This window comes from Serinus canaria, chromosome 4 (genome assembly GCF_022539315.1).
Source record: "Serinus canaria isolate serCan28SL12 chromosome 4, serCan2020, whole genome shotgun sequence".
NCBI classification, from domain to species: domain Eukaryota; kingdom Metazoa; phylum Chordata; class Aves; order Passeriformes; family Fringillidae; genus Serinus; species Serinus canaria.
The window spans coordinates 187,586-208,987 of record NC_066317.1 but is presented as its reverse complement, the minus strand read 5'-3'; the positions used below and the strand labels follow the sequence as shown (position 1 = coordinate 208,987).

Below are 21,402 nucleotides of genomic sequence, written 5' to 3'. Positions count from 1 at the left end.
CAGTTGAATTACAGTACAGAGCCTGACATCTTCCACACCATTTTTCTCTTGGAGTCCCTTGCAGACTGAAGAGCCCTCTCTGAAAGGCTGGATGCTTTGGCACTGCTTCTGTTAGATAGAGCTAGAGGTTTGCTGCTGATAATCCTGCCGCAAATTCAGAATTAATCACAGCATAATGGAATCTGGTAGTGCTGGTTGTTAATTCTCTATTGAGTCTGCATTCCTGTGTTTGTTCTCATTTGTTCTGATCAGGGCCATTGTCTCTAATATTGCTGCATAAAGGGTAAGAAATAAATCAGCGGTGTTTAGCTTTCCTAACCATCTGCTCTGGCTCCCATCCCAAACTCAGTTTTTAAGTTGGGCACAGTTTGTGCGATTTCGCCTTGTGACAGAGAATGTCTCTTGGGAGAGGGGGAAAAAGTGACTCCTTATCTCACCCCAGGGATCGATCACTCCAGGGATACTGCACTTGAACTCACCAGGTTTTTGTTGTCATGCCCATGATTAGGCTGGGCTTAGGCAGAGATGCCGAAAGGAGCTTGTTTCTCTCTGGTATAATAGGATTAATGCTTCTAACAGCAGTGTGGGTCCTTGGAGGTGTGAAGCACTTGGTTTGGCCATGGAGTTTGTGTGCTTGGGTGGCATTCGGTCCCAACAAAGTCAGTCTCCAGCCTGTGTACACTGTGATGCCCCCCTGGGGTTGTTACTGAACCTTCCTGTGGAGCGCAGCCAGTTGGTTTTAGGAGGTGTTGTTAATGCGGTGAAATTCAGGGCATTTGGGAGCTGCTGCATCGTCACAGATGGGACATACATCTTGTAAACTATAAATTTTTAAAAATTATTTAGCATCTCCATTGCTGTGTGGGCCATGTGGCAGTGAGTATGGGATAATTCCACAGCTTTCATTAGAGCACACATCAAACGTTTAAAGTCCACGGGTGGTGTTTTCAGGAACTATTATAATAATTAGGAAAGGAGAATGGGTTTAATAAGAGTTGTAAACAGTGATCAGCAGCCAGACCCCATTTCTCCCTGCAGACCCATCTGCATGGCATATCTGGGCACATGGAACAGGGAGCAGTGTGTTCCATCCCACCTGCCCTGACTCTGAAGGAAGGTGGGGGGGGGTGGGTCTGGGGTCACTCTGGGATACAGCAGTGACAAACTTGAGGAGAAAAATCTGTAAAATACACAGAAAAGCCCAGCCATACCCTTCCTGTAGACAATTGTGCTCAGTCTCTTGACAGCTGTCACTGGGTGCTCAGGGCTCACAGGGTCCTGTGGGCCCTGGGCTGTGCTGGGTGGGCACAAAGGGATGTCCCCCCCAGTGAGGACCTGGGGCCAGGTCTGGCAGCCAGTGGGATGCAGCATGCCCCCAACCCTTCTCAGGGACCTGGACACAGCGTGCCTGAGCCAGGCTCTTGCAGTCAGGCCCTGCTGTCCCTCTGGAGCCCAGCAGATAGAGGTCCACAGTTTTTTTTGGTGCATTTCAGCTGCCAAGATGAGACACAAGAGGTAAAATCATGAACTCTTACTTAGAAGTCATAATGGGCACTCTAATCTGGTTAATCACGCTGAGCAGTGTAATCCCTAGGAGCAACTCCTTGCAGTGGGGTCCGTTGTGATCTGGAGGGAAGCTCCGACAGCTGGAAACCAGTCAGGCTATGTTGATTGTGAGCATCTTCTAAGTGATGGAAAGTCCCAAATTATACCCAGTGGAGAAATATTCTGGAAAGCATGTTCCCATGACTGAAGTTTTATATTCCATGTGCAACAGGCCATAGTCAGGGTTGCTTCCTGTCCCTATGGGGCAGTTTGGGGTGCTTGTGCTCAACCACTCTGGTCCCCATTCCCTGGTGCTCTCTGCAGACCTTTGGAATTCCCTGGGGACAGGCAGTGGCTTTGTTCAAGGTGGTGGAGGTCCTTGTGTAGGATACCGTGGAGGGGAAGGATGGTTCCAGTGCAGCAGCAAAGAAGCTGTTGAATAATTAGCTGCTTGCTGCAGCTGCATTGTGTGCTGCCAGGTGTTAAATGGGCAGTGCTCAAGTCAGCAGATCTGTTATGTCATTCCGTGTTCCGTGGGAGTTCAGGCTCTTGAGAAAGCAGCCAAGGTGCAGGCCTGGGAGCCACAGGCTGGCTTCAAGCACTTCTGCCCTGGATAGCCCCCACCTAGGAAAGGCTCTGGTTCAGATGGTGCTTCCAGCTGAGCTGTCCTTTCCCTCCCTGAGCACATTCTTCCCTGGCCCAGGTACACAGAAACACAGCTGTGGGGACTTGCCAGTCACCCAGCCACCTTCCAGACCACCAGCAGGTCTCAGCTGGGAGCTCTGCTGGAGCCACCGGTGGCTGTCACCATGCTCTGCCACATCCCATGGTGCGCTGCCAGGCAGGGGTCACCAGGGATGGGGGAAGGCACGCCCTCTTTGGCTTTGAGCTGAGGGCTCCTCACGGGGCGTGGCAGCCAGGCTCCAGATCCAAGGAAGCAGTATGGTCTCACGAGCCCCCCCACGGGGCAGACACCCGTGGCTGGTATCCCCTCCGTGTGCGCCCCCACAGCTAGCCCCGCTCTCCAGCCTGGCATGGGGCAGCTCCTGTCCACTGACCTAAATTGAGGCTGAGCAAAGAGAGCAAGCAGCTGCCCCACTGCTGCTGCTCTGTTTTCAGCACGGCTCGAGCCTCCCTAATCCCCTCGGATTTTGTATCTACCAAAACAGCTTGGGCCCATCAGTAAATTGCAGCGGCATATGGTCCAGGTTTATGAGTAATCTGGCACACGCTGAAGGCAAGGAGGACGTCATCCTTCAGTAAATACAGAAAATATTGGGGGGGAGGTTATGACTGTATTTAATATAGTTGATGAGAAAGCTGTGAGAAATGTTTACCTTTGAAGCCAGTCCTGTTTCAAATTCAGCTGCTGGGAGAAGCCTCTGTGTAACAGAAAACAAATAGAAGGAGCAGGGGACTCTCTTTGGTCCCACGAAGGTTTTGTTACTTCAACCCCTCACACCCCCATGGGATCAGTTTGAGGGGAAATCAGGCACCCATTGCCACCAGCCACCCTGTATACAAGCAGTGCCACAAGTGGAATAGTCCTCATCACCTCCCTGCAGGTAGAGTTCCTCTAGCTGGTGCATATGTCAGAGGCATAGCTTCATTCCTGAAGAGAAGAGAGAAGTGCAGTTTTAGCAGCTCTGGGAGGAGGAGCCTGCTCATGGACAACTTGGTGGGCCTGGCCTTCTTGAGTGGCAGTGGATGTCCCAGCATGGTTTCCAGATGTTCTCTGAGGACACAAGAAACACCTCCCAGTGTCAAGTGTGCCCAGTATTGGCTTCATCAGGGCAATTCTCCTGAGGAATGTCCAGGTCCTGGTTGAGGAACCCTTTGTGCAGTCCTGTCCTGGCAGGGAGGTGAAGCTGTGGATGTTTTGAGCTGCACCAGGTAGCATGATGGCCCTTCTCCAAGGGCTGGGGACATCCCTGGGCTCAGCTGACATCCCCAGAGACCTCTGTGTGAGGACTGGGACATCTCTGAGAGCAGGAGGACATGGAGATTGGAAGGGACTGTGTCGGGTACAGCGCAGCAGCAGCACTGTGAGAGCTTTTCCTTGGCCGCGATTGCTCTCTGTGGCTCAGACCAGCAATGCTGCTTTTCCCTCCAGCTGGGATGAGAGTTAACAGTTTCTGTTCTCTCCTCCCCGCTCAGCTGCTGTGGGCTCTGGAGCCCCATTCCGCAGAGGGCTTGAACTTCCTTTTGCTCTTCCCAAAATCCATGTTTCCTCGGCGTGTTTGGAAGCCCAGCTACAGGAACCTCACTCTCTCACAGCCTCCCTACACTGTGTAATGCTTTGGCAACACTAAATGTTTTCTTTGGTTGCATAGACGTGGCTGTGACATTCAAGGGGGAATCATCTCCAAGAGGAGGTGCGTGTGTCCTGTCCTGTGGCCTGGTCGGCAGCATGGGGAAGGAGAGTACAGCTGTCTCTGAATGCCACTCTTCTCTTGCTGCCAAGTGCCACTTGGAAACACCCCAGACTTCAAGGAAGGTTTTGCCTCTTTAATCCAAGAAAAGGCCTCAAACAGCTCACAAATAACTTAAACCTTGGGCTTTCAAAATTTTAAACAGAGCCTTGTGGGACCGTATTTGTTCAAATCTGAAATATCTTGGTGGCTCAGATTTTTAGCCCTTTGCTGCAAGCTTTGAAGCAACACAGTGTGCAGTTTAAAAGAAGCTTTGCTTTTTAAGTGGGAGCTGAATTTTTAAGGCTGGGAATTGTGTGTTTTCTGCCTTTGTTTTGCATAGTCCAATTTTGCATTCTGGAAACTAAAGGAAATATCTCATGTACAAAGGGTGGGGTGCAGACCAGGTGATCTAAGCAGCAAGCTGGAGCAGGGTGCATTGTTCCAGTGATCGTGGTGTCTTCTGTGGGACCATGCTGAGACATTCTGCCACTGCTGGGGCAAATTGCTGGAGCCAGGAGCAGAAGTTTCCTGCAGTCCCTGGAAATCCAAGAGCATCAGCTCACAGTTTTTATTTTAAGTGTGTGTTGACAGGATCTTCACTTGCTCCATTGCTTTGCTGCTGGTGGGGTTTGTGTGCTCGGATGGATCAGGGACAAGTCCCCCTCCAGCAAAGGAGGTACAGCAAAGGCCCTTGTTGTCTCTGCCCTGCTCAGTGCCAGAGACAAGGGCATCTCAGGATCCCATGTCAGTCCGTGCCTGGGAATGCTGAGCTGCATGCTCTGCCTGGAAAACAGGCCCCACAGTGTCCCCTCATGCTGCTGCTGTCATGAGAGGGCACAGCTCCCAAGAGGCACCCGCTGGGATTTTTCAAAGCAGTTTGGGGAAGAGCTGAGCCTCAAGTGTGCAGCAGAGCTGTGGTCTGCAGTTGTCCCTGCAATTCTCCTCTGCTTTTGTGTGGGTGGGACAAAACCAGGTGATCTTTCTAGTTGTGATGGTGGGACATCTCAGGTAGAGGTGACTCAGAGTCTGCGTTTGTAGCTGTGCACAGGCAGTGTCCTGGTGTCTGTCTGCTGCTGCAGGACACATGCTAGGCCCTGAGAGCCGAAGGAGTTAAACTGCTTCCAAATAGGCCTCTTCATGCTAATAAAGTACCTTGGAGCTGGTCCAGCAGGCAGACACCTGGGTATTAACCAAGCATCTGACACCCCTAGAGAACCAGAGCCTTGATGAGCTTTGTACACTCTCAGAAATCTCGGAGAAGAAAGGAGGCTTTCCATGGAAAATGGATTTTCAGGGCCAGCTGAAGGACATGACGTTCAAGATCATTGCTTTAAAATAATTTCAGCTGCAGTTAATGTGAAGCAAAGAAGAAAAGAAAACCCAAGACAGTGAAAGGATAATTAATTCTGAGTTGGAGCTGCAATTTGGAAGGGCTGTATTGTGAAGTGACCCTTTTCCAAATGATACCTGCACTGGCTCTTTTTGGAGAGCCCTTTGCAGTGAAGTGTTGTCTAGTTTTACTTTTACACTGTACGTTTCTTCTCCCCTGATGTTAGAGAGTGACCTTGAGTTCAGCCTTGCAGAGAAGGGCCCACTGTAGTGAGGAGGTTCTGCAGGGAGCCCTGGCACAGCCTGGGCTGAGCAGAGCCCTCTGGAGCCAGCTCCCCTTTCTGTGCCATGGCAGGATGGTGCCTGGCTGTCCCCTGGCTTATGGCACCCTGCCATCCCTCCTGCTTTGTTCCTGTCTTCTCCCTAACCACCCCAGCATGCACCCTTAGCAAGAGAAGCCCTGCAGAACCCGCTTTAGGACCGTGGAGTATCCCTTTGGAGGGGCACAGTGTCCCTACTCCCAGGATCTCACCCCACAGTGCTCTAAGGCCACTTGGGTCGGTGGATTGCCCTATCTGGCTTCAACCTCCTCTCACTGGTGCATCTCCTCCATTCCTAGCACGTGTTTGCTGAATTTCTCCAGAAGCTGAGAGACGCTTTTTATGAGGAGCTGTTCCAGGGACCGAAGCCTGTACAGAATATGATGTTTATTACTGCCATTCCAATGTAATTTGAAAAATATTTATTTCTGGCCTACTTGCTCCTCCTCAGCTTACAGAGAAACCAAAAAAAAAAGCATAGAGGCCAGAGCTCTAATGAGATTCACATTTTGGACATCAGATCAGTACAATAATGCATTTCACACTGTTGTTTCCTAATTTGCCTAATCAAATAAAAGGAGATGAAGCATCACAGAGCCCAACCTCCCCGTTCCAACAAGGCAGCACTGAACCCATCACTTGGCGCTCAAATTAATTTTCCCCACACAGGTTGGCCAAAGCACATAATTTAATCAGTGTCTTGCGGCTCTGTCAGTACACACCATCTATCCCAGGGGCTGGCAATCCCAGGCAGCTGTCCCAAGGAACCACAGGATGCATGGATAGCCTGGAGTGGTTTGGGGAAAGAGGGGAAGGTGTCTCGGGCCACTGGAGCCCGCACTGTCCCGGCAGGTATTGAGCAGTCAGGTTCCGTGCTGTGCTAAATCTCAGGGAAATCCTTGCTCCAGTGCCACAGGTGGAGCAGATGGGTCTCCCTGGGCCCTCAGGAGATTCTCCAGGGATGTGAGGGCTGTTGTTGGAGCTTGGACAGGTGCTCAGGGCCAAAGTGGGCCTTGAGTTAATGCTAAGACCAGTGGTGTACTCAGGGAGGCATTTCTCTGCGACTTAGTCATGTCTTGTTACATCCCGAAATGGGCAGGACTCGTGCTCCAGGTAAATCCATGTCCCTGAAGGCAGCTTAAGAAGCAGTGTGCTGTTTGGAACAAGTTTTCCTAAGTGTCCTGCTGAGCAGTGCTGCTGGGAGCTTTTTGGGTACTGCCCGATTCACCACCCAGAACAAAGCAGTTCCACTTAGAGAACCTGAATGCTGAGGCCTGGGACCCCTCTCCTGGCTGTGGAGTGAACCTGGGAACCCCACAAATGCTGCAGGATTGGTGCCATTGCAGATGATTTTCCCCTACAATGTGTTGGAGAGTTTAGCAGAATTTGAGATTGTGCTTTTAAAGGAGAACCAATCAATGGGATGGGTTTGGGGTTTAGTTATGATTCACTGGGAGTCAGGAATGGCATTTTGGTGCTGGTGGCGTCAGAGAAGACCTAAAAAAGGTACTAAAATCCCCCTAAGTATAAAACCATGTTTGAGTTCTTTTTCTCAGGAGATCTGTCCTGGGCTCAGCTGTGCTGTAGTGTACACCCAGCTTTGCAGGTGGGGTTTTTGTTTCAGAAGGTGGTTGGTTTCCAGTCCCAGTGAGGATAGTTGTGGTTTGTTGCAGTGGGCCCCTGGTGCATCCCAGAGCTCCCCAGAAGGCAGCAGCAGCCACAGGCCCCAGCTGAGCAGTCCTGTGCATTCTCGTTTGAGAAATTAGGTTCATTTACAAAATTGGGCAGAGCAAGCAAATGAAAAAAAGATTAGTGTGAATTAAATAATACAATTTTGGTGCAAACATGGAAATCAAATTTTGCTTTTCCATGGGCTGTGGAGCCATCCTTGTAGCTCAGGAAGAACCATTGTGAGTTCCCTGCCAAAACCCAAAAAAGTTATCAAGTAAAGACAGTTTCTTGCATCCAGAGTCCCTCATTATTATTAAAAAAAGTACTGCAGCACAAAATTTACAAGTGCATCACAGGACCCAATTGCACTGTTAAACAGATGGCACCTACACAGGACCCAAAAATATATTACAGTTTTAATTGAGCCAATGCAAAAAAGATTTGTGAAGTAAAATAGGACATGCCAGGTCTAATAAGGCCCTCCCTAGAAATTGTGATGGTAATTTTGTAAGGGCACAAGAGGTACTCAGAAGCTGCTCTTTAGCAGATGAAGCACTGCCTTGCCTTGCTCACTGTAGCCTCTGAAGTTTCTGCTCAGCACACTGCCCCTGCTGTGGCTTTTCCTGGGAGTGCTGTGCCGGCCCCCTTGGCCACATGAGGCTGTTTGCCCACTGTCCTGCTCTGGTGCAGCTCCCTGGGCCCGAGCCCTGGCTCTGGGTGAGGCCAACAGCCAAGCCCCTTGCTCTGGCCGCACCTGAGCTTGGTGTCTGCGGCAGGTGAACTGTCACCCGTGCCCTTCCTGCTCCCAGGGCCACACTGCCCTGCCCGTTTTGGATACCCAGCAGCACACAGAGGGGCGGTCAGAGATGGGTCCTGCCTGCCAGCACCGCAGAGCTGAGCTGCCAAATTTCCCCTCAGTGGCTCCTCTGGTGAAGGAGGGGGTTCCGTAAGCTGAACTGCAAAGACAGGTGGTGCTGGTGCCTTTGCTGCTTCCCAGTGAACTAAGGCAAACACCTGTCCTGCAGCCCAGCCTGTAATGATGAGGCACCACTCTATGACAGAGAATAGAATGGGGATTCCTCCCTCCTTGGTAGCACTGGGTTTCTTTCACCTTTCCCTGCAGTCTGAATTGTGACCAATAAAAAAGCCACTTCTTCCACAGCTGGAAAGGGAGATTTGGTCTGAAATTACATAATATAGAATTCCCAAGTTCCTCCTACTCGTGCAGGAGAAGCATCAGAAAGGAAAAACAAAACCTCCTCTACTTAGAACTTTGACCTTTGTTTTTTCTCTGGAGTATGTCAGTATGATTTGAACCATGAGGACATGGTAAGGTGACAACAATGACTAGGGCACTCTGTGTCCTGGGAGTTTGTGAGAATCCCAGGAAAGAGATGCAAACCCATGATGACCTGCATGAGGTGCCATTGCTGAGAGGAGTCAAAGATAACTTCATCTTTGCCACTAAACCCCAGCACCTGCAGGAGTGGGAAGGCACCTGTGTGGGAGCGTTCTAGTGTAATGAGGCTGAGTCAAGTGTGTAAAACAAACTGCAGTATGGGAAATGCAGAGCTGTGGTGTCACCTTAGGGATGATGAGAAGAAGAGGGATGCAGCTCAGAAATTTCCTGCAGGAAAATCCCCAGAAGGAATTAGTACCAGTCAGGCAGGACTGTCCTGTGGTGCCTAAAGCTTGGGATGAGCCTGCATCACAGCACTCAGAATTCCCTTCCATTTTGCCTTGGATCAGTCTGACCCAGCTCCCCAGAGTTACACCCAGCAGGTTCATGCCTGATGAATGCTGTAGTTCTTGTTAAATCAAAAAACTGAAAGGGAACATGGCAAAATTAATTTTTAGTCCATGTTAACTCCAGCTAATTCATTTCTGCTCTTATAATAACATATAAAAATAAACAAAGCCTTGTTATACTGAGGGTCTTGTTCCTGTGAGTTCTCCCTTGCCTCGCTGGTTAGAGGAGCCCTTTGGGGTTGCTTGGTGGCATTGCTGGGCTCTTTGTACGCAGCTCTTTAGAGTTCTCTGAGGCAGCCTGAGGACTCCTGCCAAGGAAGTCTCATTTGTGTCATCTGAATCAGTAGATTTTATGTCACCCTGGGCCTCTTGCCCCCCAAATTACTTCTGATGGACATTTCCACGCTGTGTAATAAGGAAATTCTCAGGTATTATCTGCACCAAAATGCCGGGTGTAACGTGCTGTGATATTGTGCCAGTTAGATGGGAAAATCCACGTAGGGACCCGAAATGCAGTTTAGCTTGGGATCAGCCTTTCTATGAAGAACTGCTTCTTTTCAGTGGGCACAGGCAGAAAGGACAAATAATGATCAGTGGATTTCTACTTCAGTGTCTCAGTTGGTTACAAATATTCTTCGAGAGGCAGCAGATGAAACATGAGGGAAAAACTTTCTTCATCTGCATGTTGTCTTGTTACATAGTGCAGCTCAGAACATGAGCCAGCGCTCCAGTGATACCTTGGAATGTGTCGTGTGTGCATGAAAAATGAAGGCAAAGTGAGAGGGAGCCGATTGTGTTTTAACCTAGCATCTGGTGAGCTCAGTGCTTCCAGCTGTGCAGCCTCAGCACCTCGAGGAGCACTGCAGGACCTCACCTGTGTCCTGGCACACCTGCCCAGCACTCGCTCTTGGTCCTGGGTTGGGCTGGAGACTGCACAGAGATTTAGTCAGGTACTTCAGCTCAGCCAAGGGCTTGCTGGTTGGGCTCTGTGGGTCAGACATCCCCAGCCCGGGGCCAGTGCCACCCACGCTATTGTTCTGCAGCAAACAGGCCATCGCTGCAGGCACTTAGTGGTTCTGGTTGTGTGGCTGGTGCTCCACAAGGCACGAGCAGCATCCTTGTGGTGTTGGAAGGGTTCTTGCCGGCCCTGGGTGGCCAGGACTCCTGGGTGCGGCTGTGGCAGCTTTCCTGGCCACGCTGTGCAAAGGAAAGTGGGCTGCCTCTGGAAGTCAGTACCATGGGTCACCATGGTGCTGGAAAATGGAGGTCTGAGCTCTGGGAATGATGCAGAGGCTATGGGGGAGTAGAAGACAGAAATAATGACTGAAACTTAGATAATAATTTTATTTATAGTCTAATGTGTAGACATGGCTGTTGCTGATGAGGCTACCAGTGACATAAATAAACTCAAGCAGAAGATGTAAGCGAGTGGATAAATGTAAAGGCATCTTTGGGCAGTGCCACGGATTTGGACATGGACCAAGAGAATTATTTCTGTCCCTTGCGATTCCAATGAAGAGCACAAAGGAGATAATTAGCCCAGGATGCTCCGCATTGCTCTTTCCATCTTGCGCACATTCATGCCCACCAAATGTGAAATGTTCGCCTTTTCCCCTCCAACATGATGGTTGTTGAACTTATTTTTAGTGTCATTTGATAAGCCTCCCTGCTCGCAGAGAGACATCCCACTGACCCAGCCACTGGTCATTGTCTATACCAGTTCCCATCAAAGCGGGCGCGCTTTGTCAGGTTTCGACTCGAATATCCATTCTGCCTCTGAAGTACAGTATCGAAAGTGACTGGATCATTTGAGCCTTTTTCTTCAGCTGCTCCCTCCTTCCTCCCCCACAGTGTTTCCGCTCACGCTAACATAATTTGGCATCGTCGACGTGACACGACACTGGTTTTTCTAAAAATTATAATACATACATTGTCGATGTTTGGTGATGGCCGGCGCTCCCATAAATTTAATTTCCGAATTGAAGGAAAGGGGTCTTTCCCACTCGGAATCGTACCCAACGCTCGGCGCCCCCTCCGCCGCTGAGGAACGCACATACAGTAATAGGTCATTCAATGTCAAAAGGCATAAAAAAGATGAGCAAAATCTTCACAGGCTGCTGCTTGCTGTTGCCTTTAATTATATTAATTAAACTTTGAAATTCTCATGCAAAGAGGGTTGCTGGCTTGTGACGCTGAAGAGCCCTTGGAGATTTGCGGGGGGAAAAAACCCTGAGATACCAGCGTAGTGGCTACTGCTTTTTTTAGTATAAAAAAAAAATACACAAGCCTACGACTGCTAGGTATGTTTATAGATGATGATGTTTTATGCGCTACTGAACTGTGAATGCAGGAAAGGGGAAAAAACCACCAGCCACAGTGTCAAGGTCTTGAAGCATCAGTCCCTCCAATTCGGCTCGAGATCTCTGCTTACAGGCTGTCTTTGCGCGGAATAACGCTCTAGTAATTCCTTCCTGTCCCGGGTGCATAATGAAAGAAAGGTGTCTTCAAAAACTAAAGGGCAAAGTCTTGCTCGCTATCGATACCTCGAGGCATCCTGTCTACATTTTGTCATGCGTGTGCACTTCTCAGTGCTAGAGTGACAAGATTTTCAGTCAGAAGGTTCCCGTAAGGCACAACGGAGGGAGCTGGCAAGGGCTGGGGATCTGACATGGCTCTGAGGCACTTGGCTCTGCGCCTGCTTAGCCTGGTAGGAATTGTTATCCTGTGCCCGTGGCGAGTAGTCCCTGTGTAAATACCACGTGCCTCCGCTGCAGCTGAGGAACGCTACGTCGCCGCTAAAAGCACATTGCGTCCTGAGAATCTGTAGTTCCTTAAAAAAACAGCAAATAACAAAAAATAGAAAAGCATTCTCATCTTTGGTGTCTGTGCTGTCCCTTCAGTGTCGCACAGAGCCAGGCACACGTGGCAGTGCTGCTCTCTGGGGCACGGGCAGAGCACCAGTGCGGAGTTGGAACGCGGGCTCCCGGAGCAGGGATGCAGGAACCTGTGGAGCTTGGGCTGCAAGATGGTCCAAAGGGGTGCGAGGAAGGGCTCGGTTCTCTCAGCTGGGTAGGACAGTGGCAGTGTGGCTGTCTCTCCTCCCGGTATCCGCTGCTTCTCCTCTACTGAGAGGGAACTCGGGTGAAGTTGATACAGCGGCCCTGAGGGAAGAGAGAAGCTGTTACTAGTGGAATAGCAGACAGATAGAGGTTGCTGGATGCTAGAAGGAGGCTGTAATTGAAATTCAGATGTTTGGGAAAATAACAAACCCATGAAAAACCTTTTAAGAATTAATGGAAATTACCCAGAGTGAGGCACCACATTTGCCTTACAAATGCAGGCTCTAGGCAAGCACGAGGACACGGGCGACACATTCTGACACTCCCAGGCCTTCTGTGAGCATAATTCATAAATTCTGTCAAGCTGCAGTGAGCAAACCCAAACCATCTGACCGTGGGGAGGGAAGAGCATGGGAAAGGCAGATCCTGCCCCCAAATCTCCCCTGAGCCAGGTCCTCACGCAGTGAACGTGGATAGATGTGACTGTTAGTTAGCAGAGCTGCTGCTGATCTGAAACTGCATTTTATTAGCAATAACCCTAGCTCTGCACCTAGAGACCCTGCACTTAGGATCTGTAAATTGCTGTGCACAGAAGGAAAAGGGGTTTCTTGTGATGCTGCATCCATAAAGGGGTCCAGGTGAATCTGACAGCTTTCAGTGTAGCTGAAATGAAACAAATCCAACAGTGAAATCTTCAACCTTTTTTATTCACTTGGAGCTCTTTTAAATGCCTAAACTCTCACAGGGTCATGGGGTGTTGGAGTAGGGTGTGCTGCCTCAAAGCAGCTCTCTGGCACAGCAGCAATTCCTTCCCTTTGGTCACGGGCATCTCTCAAGGATAGTGCCACGTGAACAGTGCTGGCTTTGGAGCAGGCAGCACTGCTTGTGCTCTGAATCCTTATTTATTTCTGCTTTTATTTCTGCTCTCTGCTCAAACCTGGGAGATTATGGAACTGCCAAATTAAATTGGGTGGGGTTTCATATTCCTGTCATTCATTTAGTTTGATCTCCAGTTTTTCTGGGTATCAAGAAGGGTGATGGCACACGGTTATCTGGCATGACTCAAGCAGGTCTTGGCTTTGGCACAAGAGGGGCAGTGTTCTCATCAAGGGGTTTCCTGATGTTTCAGTTCTGTTTCTGTCAGCTGTTTAAGAAATATAGAACGGGTGAAACGGTGGGGACAGGAACTTAGGAACTTCTGGCTGCCACCATCTGTATTATAAATGTAGAAGAGATGCAGAGAGATATGTCATGGAATCCTTTAGGCTTGAAAAGCTCTTAAGATCATGTAGTCCAACCATTCCTTCGTCACCGGCAAGGCCACCACCGTGTCCCCAAATGCCATGTCCACATGGCTTTTCTGCCAGGATGAGTGCTTCTAGGCAGAGCAGGGAGAGAGGAGAACCTTAAACAAGCACTGCCCTTTCTGGTTCCCCACTCATCTCCCACATCTCTGCCCCCACCTTCTTTATTCCATGACTCATGGAGAAGCGAGGAGAGAAAGAATTTGTGTGGTCAGGCAGACTGTTGCCCGTGTCACTGGCAGGGAAAGCACTCTGAGCTGGGGAATCTCAGAGCCCCAAGAAACACCAGCTCTCCAAACACTGTCAGCATCAGACATGTTACACGTAATAACAAACAGACTGTCAGTGTAAGTGGGAAGTTCAACCATTTGCATTCTAGATGGGCAGACTGAGGCAGGCAGGAAATGAAAGGCTGATGTTCACTTGTTAGGGGTTTATCACTTCAGATCAGTATGAGCTGCAGGTTTTCATTACTAGAAACTCAGTGATGTGACCAACAGCACTGTCTCCTGCAAACTGGTGTGGAGAAAAACCTCTGGACTCATGGAAGTCCTTCCTCGAAAGGCATCCAAAACCTCCCATGCAGCAATACATGTGTCATCATTGGGACCAGCTTTTAGAAACAGAATATTAAATTCTTCTTCTGATTAATCTGACCTTTACAGAGAGAACTATTTACTTAAGTAGAAGCACTATTTACTAAACATTAGTCTCACAAGTCTGGCTTTGGACTTCCCAATTAAAACATGCATGTTCCATGTAACCAATTTCACCAGTGCATTCTCATCTTGATGGCATTGCCAGGATACCCCAGTGTGGGGAGTAACTGTTACAGTCGTGTCCCTGTGCTCAATTAAATCATCAACCAATTTGAGTTCTGACGTACCATGCCTTGTAAATCACTGGTTCATAAACCTTAACAATACCAACATGTAGTCCGTATGAAATTGCACTAAATTAGTGGTTTAGCACGAGAGTAATTAAAAAATGAGTTATGCATGCATTCTGTGATCTTTGCAGGGAATATAAGATCTGTCTCCATGCACCAGATCCAATAGGAAGAACCTCACCCTCATGCTCACAGATGCACCAGAGGTACTGCAGGGGATGAATGTGGCAGGTCTCTTAACAGCAAGAAAAAAGCAGGAAAGAGATCTATGGCAAGGGGGTTTACCTAAGAAGGAAGGCTTTTATATGACATCAAAGCCATTTCTTTAGTTGTTGAATTTCTTACTGAATCTAAGTTACAGGTCAGGGTGGAAATTCTCACAGGGCAGGGGATCTCAGGGAGTGGGTGCTCACACCAAACCCCAGGTTAGCACCTCGCCTGGCAATGCCCAAAACAAGGCACCAGGAGGGGCCTGCAGGAGCAGCTCTCCCCCTCGTGTCCCTCTCCAAGTCCGTAAGGCTCTGTGGGCAGTGCTGGGGGTAAGGGGGGAAGAGAGATCACTTTGGGACAGTGGCCACCTGGGCCTGGAGCTTGGCCATTGACTGCAGCGAGGCAGGAGTGACAAGCACTTTGGGGTGTCTGTGTGTGTGTGAGCAGACACATGGTGCTGTCCCGCAATCCCAGGGGAATTCTGGGCTCCAGCAGGGGGAGGAGAACATGGCACGGGCTCCTCTGGAGCCCTTCTAATGTCAGGAATTCCGAAGGGCAGGTGAAGCAGGCTGGATCCAGGATGGGGTGTGACCGCACTGAGCCTCCAGGCTGAGCTGCTCTGCCTAGTCTCTGGTGCTTGTCCGTGCGTGCTTCCTTTAGCATGCTCAGTAGTTGTATCTGTGGGGAAAGTTTCCATGGGTGGTATTGCTGGTGTGTTCAGCATCTGCCTCAGGACTAAGAACAACTGCTTTTCCTAGAGGAGCACTTGGCAGCACTGTTCTGCCTGGACAGTCGTTGCTCCGTGTGATACCCAGTGTCCTAAAAGCTTGGCTTCTCCTGGCCTTGGAGGACTGAGATCCCCACTGCCCATTGCTGAGACTCCTGTGCTCCTACCTCAGCTGCAGTGTCCCATGAGGAGCTCATGCCCTTTTGGGATTTGGCATTGATCCTGCACTCTGTGATCAGTGCCTGCAGAGCCACGAGGAAAGACAGGCCTTCAGAATAATGTCCCTCCCAAGACACCTATTGAACACTGCTGTGTGGTTGCTGTTGCCCCATCCTCACAGCACTACCAGAGCATCTTCCACCCCCCACGAGCACATCCCTTTGAGCACAGCCTGTCCCTGGGAAGTGGTCTGCTCCCAACAGCTCCCCAGGACAGCCTGCCCAGGCTGCTGCTGCAGTGTGGGTCAGCAGGCAAGAACCTGCTTTATCTGATTCTGTTTCTTCTCACATACACCCTGTGGCCCAGCCTGCACTTTGCCTCCCTCTAAGGACCCAAGTTGAGGGCAGTGGGTTCTTCCCTTTAGCCCTTGCACAAACAGACAGGACTGTGTACACCTCTTCCTCTTTGGTAATGCAAGGAAACAGGCCATTTCCTGCTTTCCACACCTCTTCAGAGTCATTACCTCCCCATCTGCTGCTCACAGGGATAAGGCATGGGTGCTGGACCTGCACACTCGTGTATGCAATGGTGACAATAAAAGGGAATTCTGAGGGAGTATTCAAACTGGGCACTGAGGTGCCAGTGCTTGGCAGTACCTGCCTCAGAGTCCTGTTTCCTTGCTGAACTGATCCTGGCACTTCCCCTGGGCAGTGGGAGCAGAACCAGAGTGCCTGTGCAGGGCCAAACCCTGCTGTCTGAGAGGGCCCTCAGTGACCTCCATGTTCCAGAGGTGGCAGAAGCAGCATTACCTACAGCTTGTGTCACCTGGCCCATGCGGGCACTAAAACCTCTCTGGCATTAAATCTGACCGCCTCTTCCTGGCTCCACTGCCCGGGATCTATTTCAGTTACAACACTCAATCACTCCATAAATACCCACTGACAAGTGTACAGCTGAAGGAACGTTTGTTTATTTTTTTTAAGACCACTCTTTACTGTGGAGAAGGGCTGCTAACCTACCCCATCCTCTGCCGCTCTAAACAGCCGTTGGGGACTGGATGCTGGCATCATCTCCCTCCCCTTTGCTCTTTGTTCCCCACAATGTGGTAATCCCTCATCCCAGACCCCTGGGAAGCTCAGGGTGTTGTGGGCTGTTGAAACTGGTTTCCCATCCTGCTGACACCAAGCCCAGGGCTGTGCTGCCAGGCTCTGAGCACTCAGACCTCCTCTGCGCCCAGGTGTGCTGCCACCAGCACGTTTGTCTGATGTCAGGAAAGCCCATTGCTAGTTCTTCCTGTCACCTGCCATTGTGCAGGTGGCACCTGCAGAGGTCCCAGTGGGCGCCCCTGAGCCATGGTGTGGGAGCAGGACTTTACCCCGGAGAGCTGCCTCACAGCACGACCTGCTGCTGGACAGGCCGTTTGTTACACAATTCATCAGCAGCAACTCCTTATAGGAGTGCTCCTGAGCCACTGTTACTGCTGCAGGCACCAGGATCTGTTCCTGGGGCTCCTTGAGGCAGCTTTTTCCCGCAATTCCTGAACTGCTGGCTGAAACAGAGCTGAGGTGTGAGCTCCGAGAACACCCCAGGGTGGCCTCAAAGGCCTCCTAAAGTAACACGACATCATGAAAAGAAACGAACTACAACTGAATGGTGCTATTTGGGCCCTAGCAAGAATTTGGTTTTTCACTTCAACAAATTTTGCCAGCAGCCTCAGTGGAAAGGGATGTTAATTTGTGTGTTTTCCTCAGATGTATGTACTGTAGCCTCCTTAGCATGTGTGCATGAACCTCATGATCTTTCCCAGCAATCCCACAGTCCTGGATGTCAACTTCTAAAGATCACAAGGTCTGGGGTCCAGGAAGTGGTTTCCGAAGGGAACCCAAAAAAAGGCTGCACAGTTATAGGTACCTCACAGCCACCTTCCACCCCCTGGACCTGCTTTAGCTGTGGGAAAAAAGGGTAGGAAGACAGGACTAAGTTGTTTTAAAAAGCAGTTCCTATGTTTCACACCTGATAAATGCTGTATTTTGGAGCACAGGCCAGCAAACCAAACCTGCCAGGGAGAGGTTTCAAAGACGTAGTTTAATGATGCTAAGTTGGAAGATTTTATTTTTCAGTGCCTGTGATGTAGACGTGCTTGGGGCAGACACTGAGGAGGGCAGGGCATGTTTATGTGTGAAATGCTGCTGTTGGCACGTGGGGTGGCTCATGCCCACTTGGTACTCGCAGCATGGACAGCACTGCACACAGCTGCTGCAGCCCTGGGAGCCAAGGGTGTCTTTAGTGCGCTGGCAGCTTGGAGGAAATGCCATTAGAGCAGCTTTGTGCCCATGAGCAGCACTTACTTGGGAACTGGGCATAGGGACCAGTCAGCACAGTTGCTCCATGCTGGCAGTGCATGTCACCAGGGGTGTATCCCGGTGGGACCCAGGTGCAGGGGCTCTGCAGCTCCGTGTCTGTGGCACCCAGCGAGAGCCACCTGCGCCCCACCTGTGTGCCGGTGCCCTGCACCCTGTCGTGGGCAAGGCGGAATGGAGACGGCACAGGGCTGTGGGCAGCCAGGGAGCGGGCAGGAGCGGGCGCTGGGCTGGTGTCAGCACTGGTCGTCCTGCCCTGACGGGTTTGGACAGCAAGAAAAGGGAGGGATTTCTTTCCTTTGCCAAGTTTTCCATGACTGCTGTATTCAGCAGTTGTCCAAATAAACTCCTGCCTTGACCGAGAGTGGTTGTGACAAGCTGCCTCTCCTGCGAGCAGGCCTTCCAGGGCTGGGAGGAGGGAGTGCTGAGCTGCTGAGCCGGCCCGTGGGCCTTGGGGGAGGACAGAACTGGCTGCGTTTGTAGCATCTGCTTCAAAAGGAGGTTGTGGCAAATATTTTATTCAGCAGAGCTGGAGGTCTCCTGTCTCTAGAGGGCAGGAGTTTGTTGTTTTCCTCATGCAAGGCAAGCATTGCTTATGCAAAGGGAAAGGATGTGGAAATAGCCCACAGAGTCCCTGTTTTTTCAGGACAGAGCAAGGAGCAAGGGCCCTAGCTCACTCTTCCTGACCCTTGGCAGTGAGCCTCCCTCACTCCCAGCCCTGCTGCCTCCCTGGAAGTACCCCCCTGACCTGGTAGGGTCTGGCCCTTTCCTGAAGGGCACGTTCTCAGTTCCACTGCAGGCACCTGCCAATGGAGGGCTCTTCTCCTTCATCTCTCCTTAGTCCTTGGAAGGCAGAGCGAGGCCGTGTCGCTGCCCGAGGGAAGGTGCTCCGTGTCCTGGCGCCGACCCAGCGCACACCTTGCCCAGCACCGACACTCAGCCGCTCACGCACGTGCTGCCAAAACCAGGACACAGCTCCTGCCATCTCCACAGTGACATGCGGCACTGTCCCTGGGACAACTCCCTCTTCTCCTGTGGGACACTGCGGAGTCAGACTGTGATTCATGCTTCCAGGTGAAGCTCCGAGAGGCACACGCACAGCACTGCAGCGTGTGGGGTAGAACAGGGGAGAGGTTTTCTCTGAGACATGTCTCAGCTCTTTGAGCTCTTCACAAATCTTCTGGGACGAATCCCTGCTGTGAATGGAGAGCCCATTTATGTTATAGGGTGCCTCTAGACAAACTGACCCCAGGCCTGATCTCTAGTGCCAGTTTTCTCATGTCAGCATTCTAACCAACTTCCTGAGTTCGGTACGTATTTTTTAGGAAAAAAAGAAAGATCATCTGCTACTATAGAGGCATCTCGCTTCAAGTCTCATAGAATCAAGAACCAGCCTGGTGAAACCATAAATTAGCAAATCCTAGTGCTTTGGGGCCTTTTCTTATCTATGAGGACAAAGAAAGAATATCAGAAGTATGGAGTTCCTAGGGATGGCACCTCTAAAGCACAAGTTAAATATTCCCATTGTTTTTCCTTCCTCCCCTCTGTGCAACCACTGTGAAAAGAAAGCAATTTATCCTTCTCTGAAACCAGGTGTAGGAACAAAATAGATAAACCAAAACTGTCAGAAGACCCCTTCTCCTTAAACTCCACTTCTGCTCTGTCGACCTCAGCTCAGGCCTCTCCTAAAATCTGTTTCCTTTAGGAATATTTTGCCATGTCGTTTTCCGATCAGCTCTCTAACCTGGGCCTTTCTGAAGAGACTCTCCTCTTCAGATGGCCCAGAGATTTAAGACCCAGGTGCTCTATGGCTTTGGGTGTGTAAGTCATCCAGGCACGTGTTGTGAGCCCATAACAGAGCAATGGCACAGCATTCAGATCCTGGCCCACGGATTATACAGCATCTGACTGGCATGTGGCAATTGCTTGTAAGGAGAGAAGGCAGCCCAGTTCTGTGGTATTTAGGACACTATGGAAATCATTTTAAGCTAGTTATCATACAAATACTATAACCAAAAAATCCACTGCAGAAATTCTGTGGGAAGATGTCAATCTGTTTGAAGCAGTAGGCAGGATTTAAGTGGGGGCTCCTGGGAGGAAGACTAGCAAGGCTGTGGCAGGAGGGTGCAGCTCCCTGAGGTTGTGCCCACTTGGCTGGGGCTGGCTCTGGCTCTGGCTCTGCAGATGGAAAAGGAGAGCCCAGCAGGACCCTCTTTTTGCACACACTCAGTGCACGTGGCAGCCCTCTAGATGCCACTGTCACCCAGCTGTCCCAGCCCTACAGCTGGTGACAATTCAGCGCTGCTGACACCAAGTACTGGGCCAAGAAGGACACGGGTGCCAGGCTGTTCTCCAGCCCTCAGCCACATCAGCTTCCCTGATACCACAGGAATAAACTCTTCTTCCTGCAGACAAACCCCCAGCACATTTTTAGGCTTTGGTTGGAATGCCAAAGGGATTAGTAATTCACACTTTTCAGGTATTTGGGCATCCCACTCCCCAGCAGCATTCTCTGATTTTGTACTGCCGAGGCATTTGCTACAACTCCCCCGTAGGTGCCAGTGTCACTGAGTTAGCAGTTCTGTTAATTTTGAGGCTCTGCTTCTCCTGTGCACCTTGCGGAAAATGAAGAATAGTTCCTTTAAAGGCAGCTGCGTAAGGCTCACGTCACTGGGATGTGAAGGATCTTTGGACTGCGTGCAGTCTGTCAGGGGCTCCCTCCTGGCCCCCCAGGCTGGCCTGTCACACACAGTGCCGGGAGCCCCCAGCATGGGTGCACTGGGTTGTCCTCTCTTCCTGCCTTGGGAATGGGACCTGGGAGTGGAGGCTGTATTCCCTGAGATGCTTTTTCCTCATTAGAAGTCACTGCTACAGATGTGCCTATGGAGATGCCCCTCTTCTCTAGCAGTCAGGAGAGGTGTTCTGTGGAAACACCATCAGGCTGAGTTTACTCCTTTCCCTGTGCATTCTTTCTAAATGTCCATTACCAGTGACTACAGAAAAAAGGGATTTGGTGGGGTGTTTGTGTGCTCCAAGTGCTGAGGAGGGACAGGGTATTTATGGAATTTACTCCACTGCTGCCAGACCCTGTTCAGATCCCCTGACCCCCAACCCTTCAGTGCTGTGTTTCAAACACAGGAATCAGAGCAGACTGCTGAGTTTTTCAGTTCCCACCTTTGCCATTTTCCCTTTTTTCCTTTGCTCAGTTTAATTTGTGTAATGAGTGAGGGCTTTGGAGGGGCTTTGTCACACATAAACCCAGAGACGGTGGCATTAAGTGCATTTGCTAAATTAATAAAGAAATCTGCGCGTTTGCTGTAGGGTTCTGTTGTTGATTTGGGAGCAGTGAGCTCTTGCAAATCTCAGCTTTCACCTTGCCAATCCCCGTATCCCTCTAAGTGCACTGCAGCTCCTTGGAACCTGTGGGGGGTTGGTGCTGGCATCCCTTCACTAGATCACATTTATGCATTAGTGCCATCTGTGCCTGCTGCACCTTCTGTGAGCCAGCCCGGCCAAGTGACTGGCAGTTATCTGGGACTGCACACAAAAGGAGAGGGAAGAGAAAGGGGGGAAGGAGGAAGAGTCAGTAGGGATGGCACCTGAAGCTTCCTGTGTGCTGGTGGGTCTGGGGAGCACAGACCTGCCCTGGGGTCCCTCCCTGCCACT

General features: G+C 50.5%; 1 protein-coding gene and 1 long non-coding RNA gene across 3 annotated transcripts in view; one reads left to right on the top strand and one right to left on the bottom strand.

The window, feature by feature from the left end:
- LOC127059513 (uncharacterized) overlaps nucleotides 1-21,402 on the top strand; it is a 54,106-nt gene that overhangs the window by 14,139 nt on the left and 18,565 nt on the right. The window lies entirely within an intron of this gene.
- The window catches only part of ANTXR2 (ANTXR cell adhesion molecule 2), a 77,312-nt gene continuing 66,262 nt past the window's right edge, over nucleotides 10,353-21,402 (bottom strand). For both annotated transcript variants that reach the window (XM_030239082.2, XM_030239083.2), the window contains exon 17: nucleotides 10,353-12,189. In XM_030239082.2, the coding sequence (XP_030094942.2) occupies nucleotides 12,151-12,189 (39 nt within the window). In that variant the 3' untranslated portion in view covers nucleotides 10,353-12,150. The remainder of the gene's footprint in view (nucleotides 12,190-21,402) is intronic.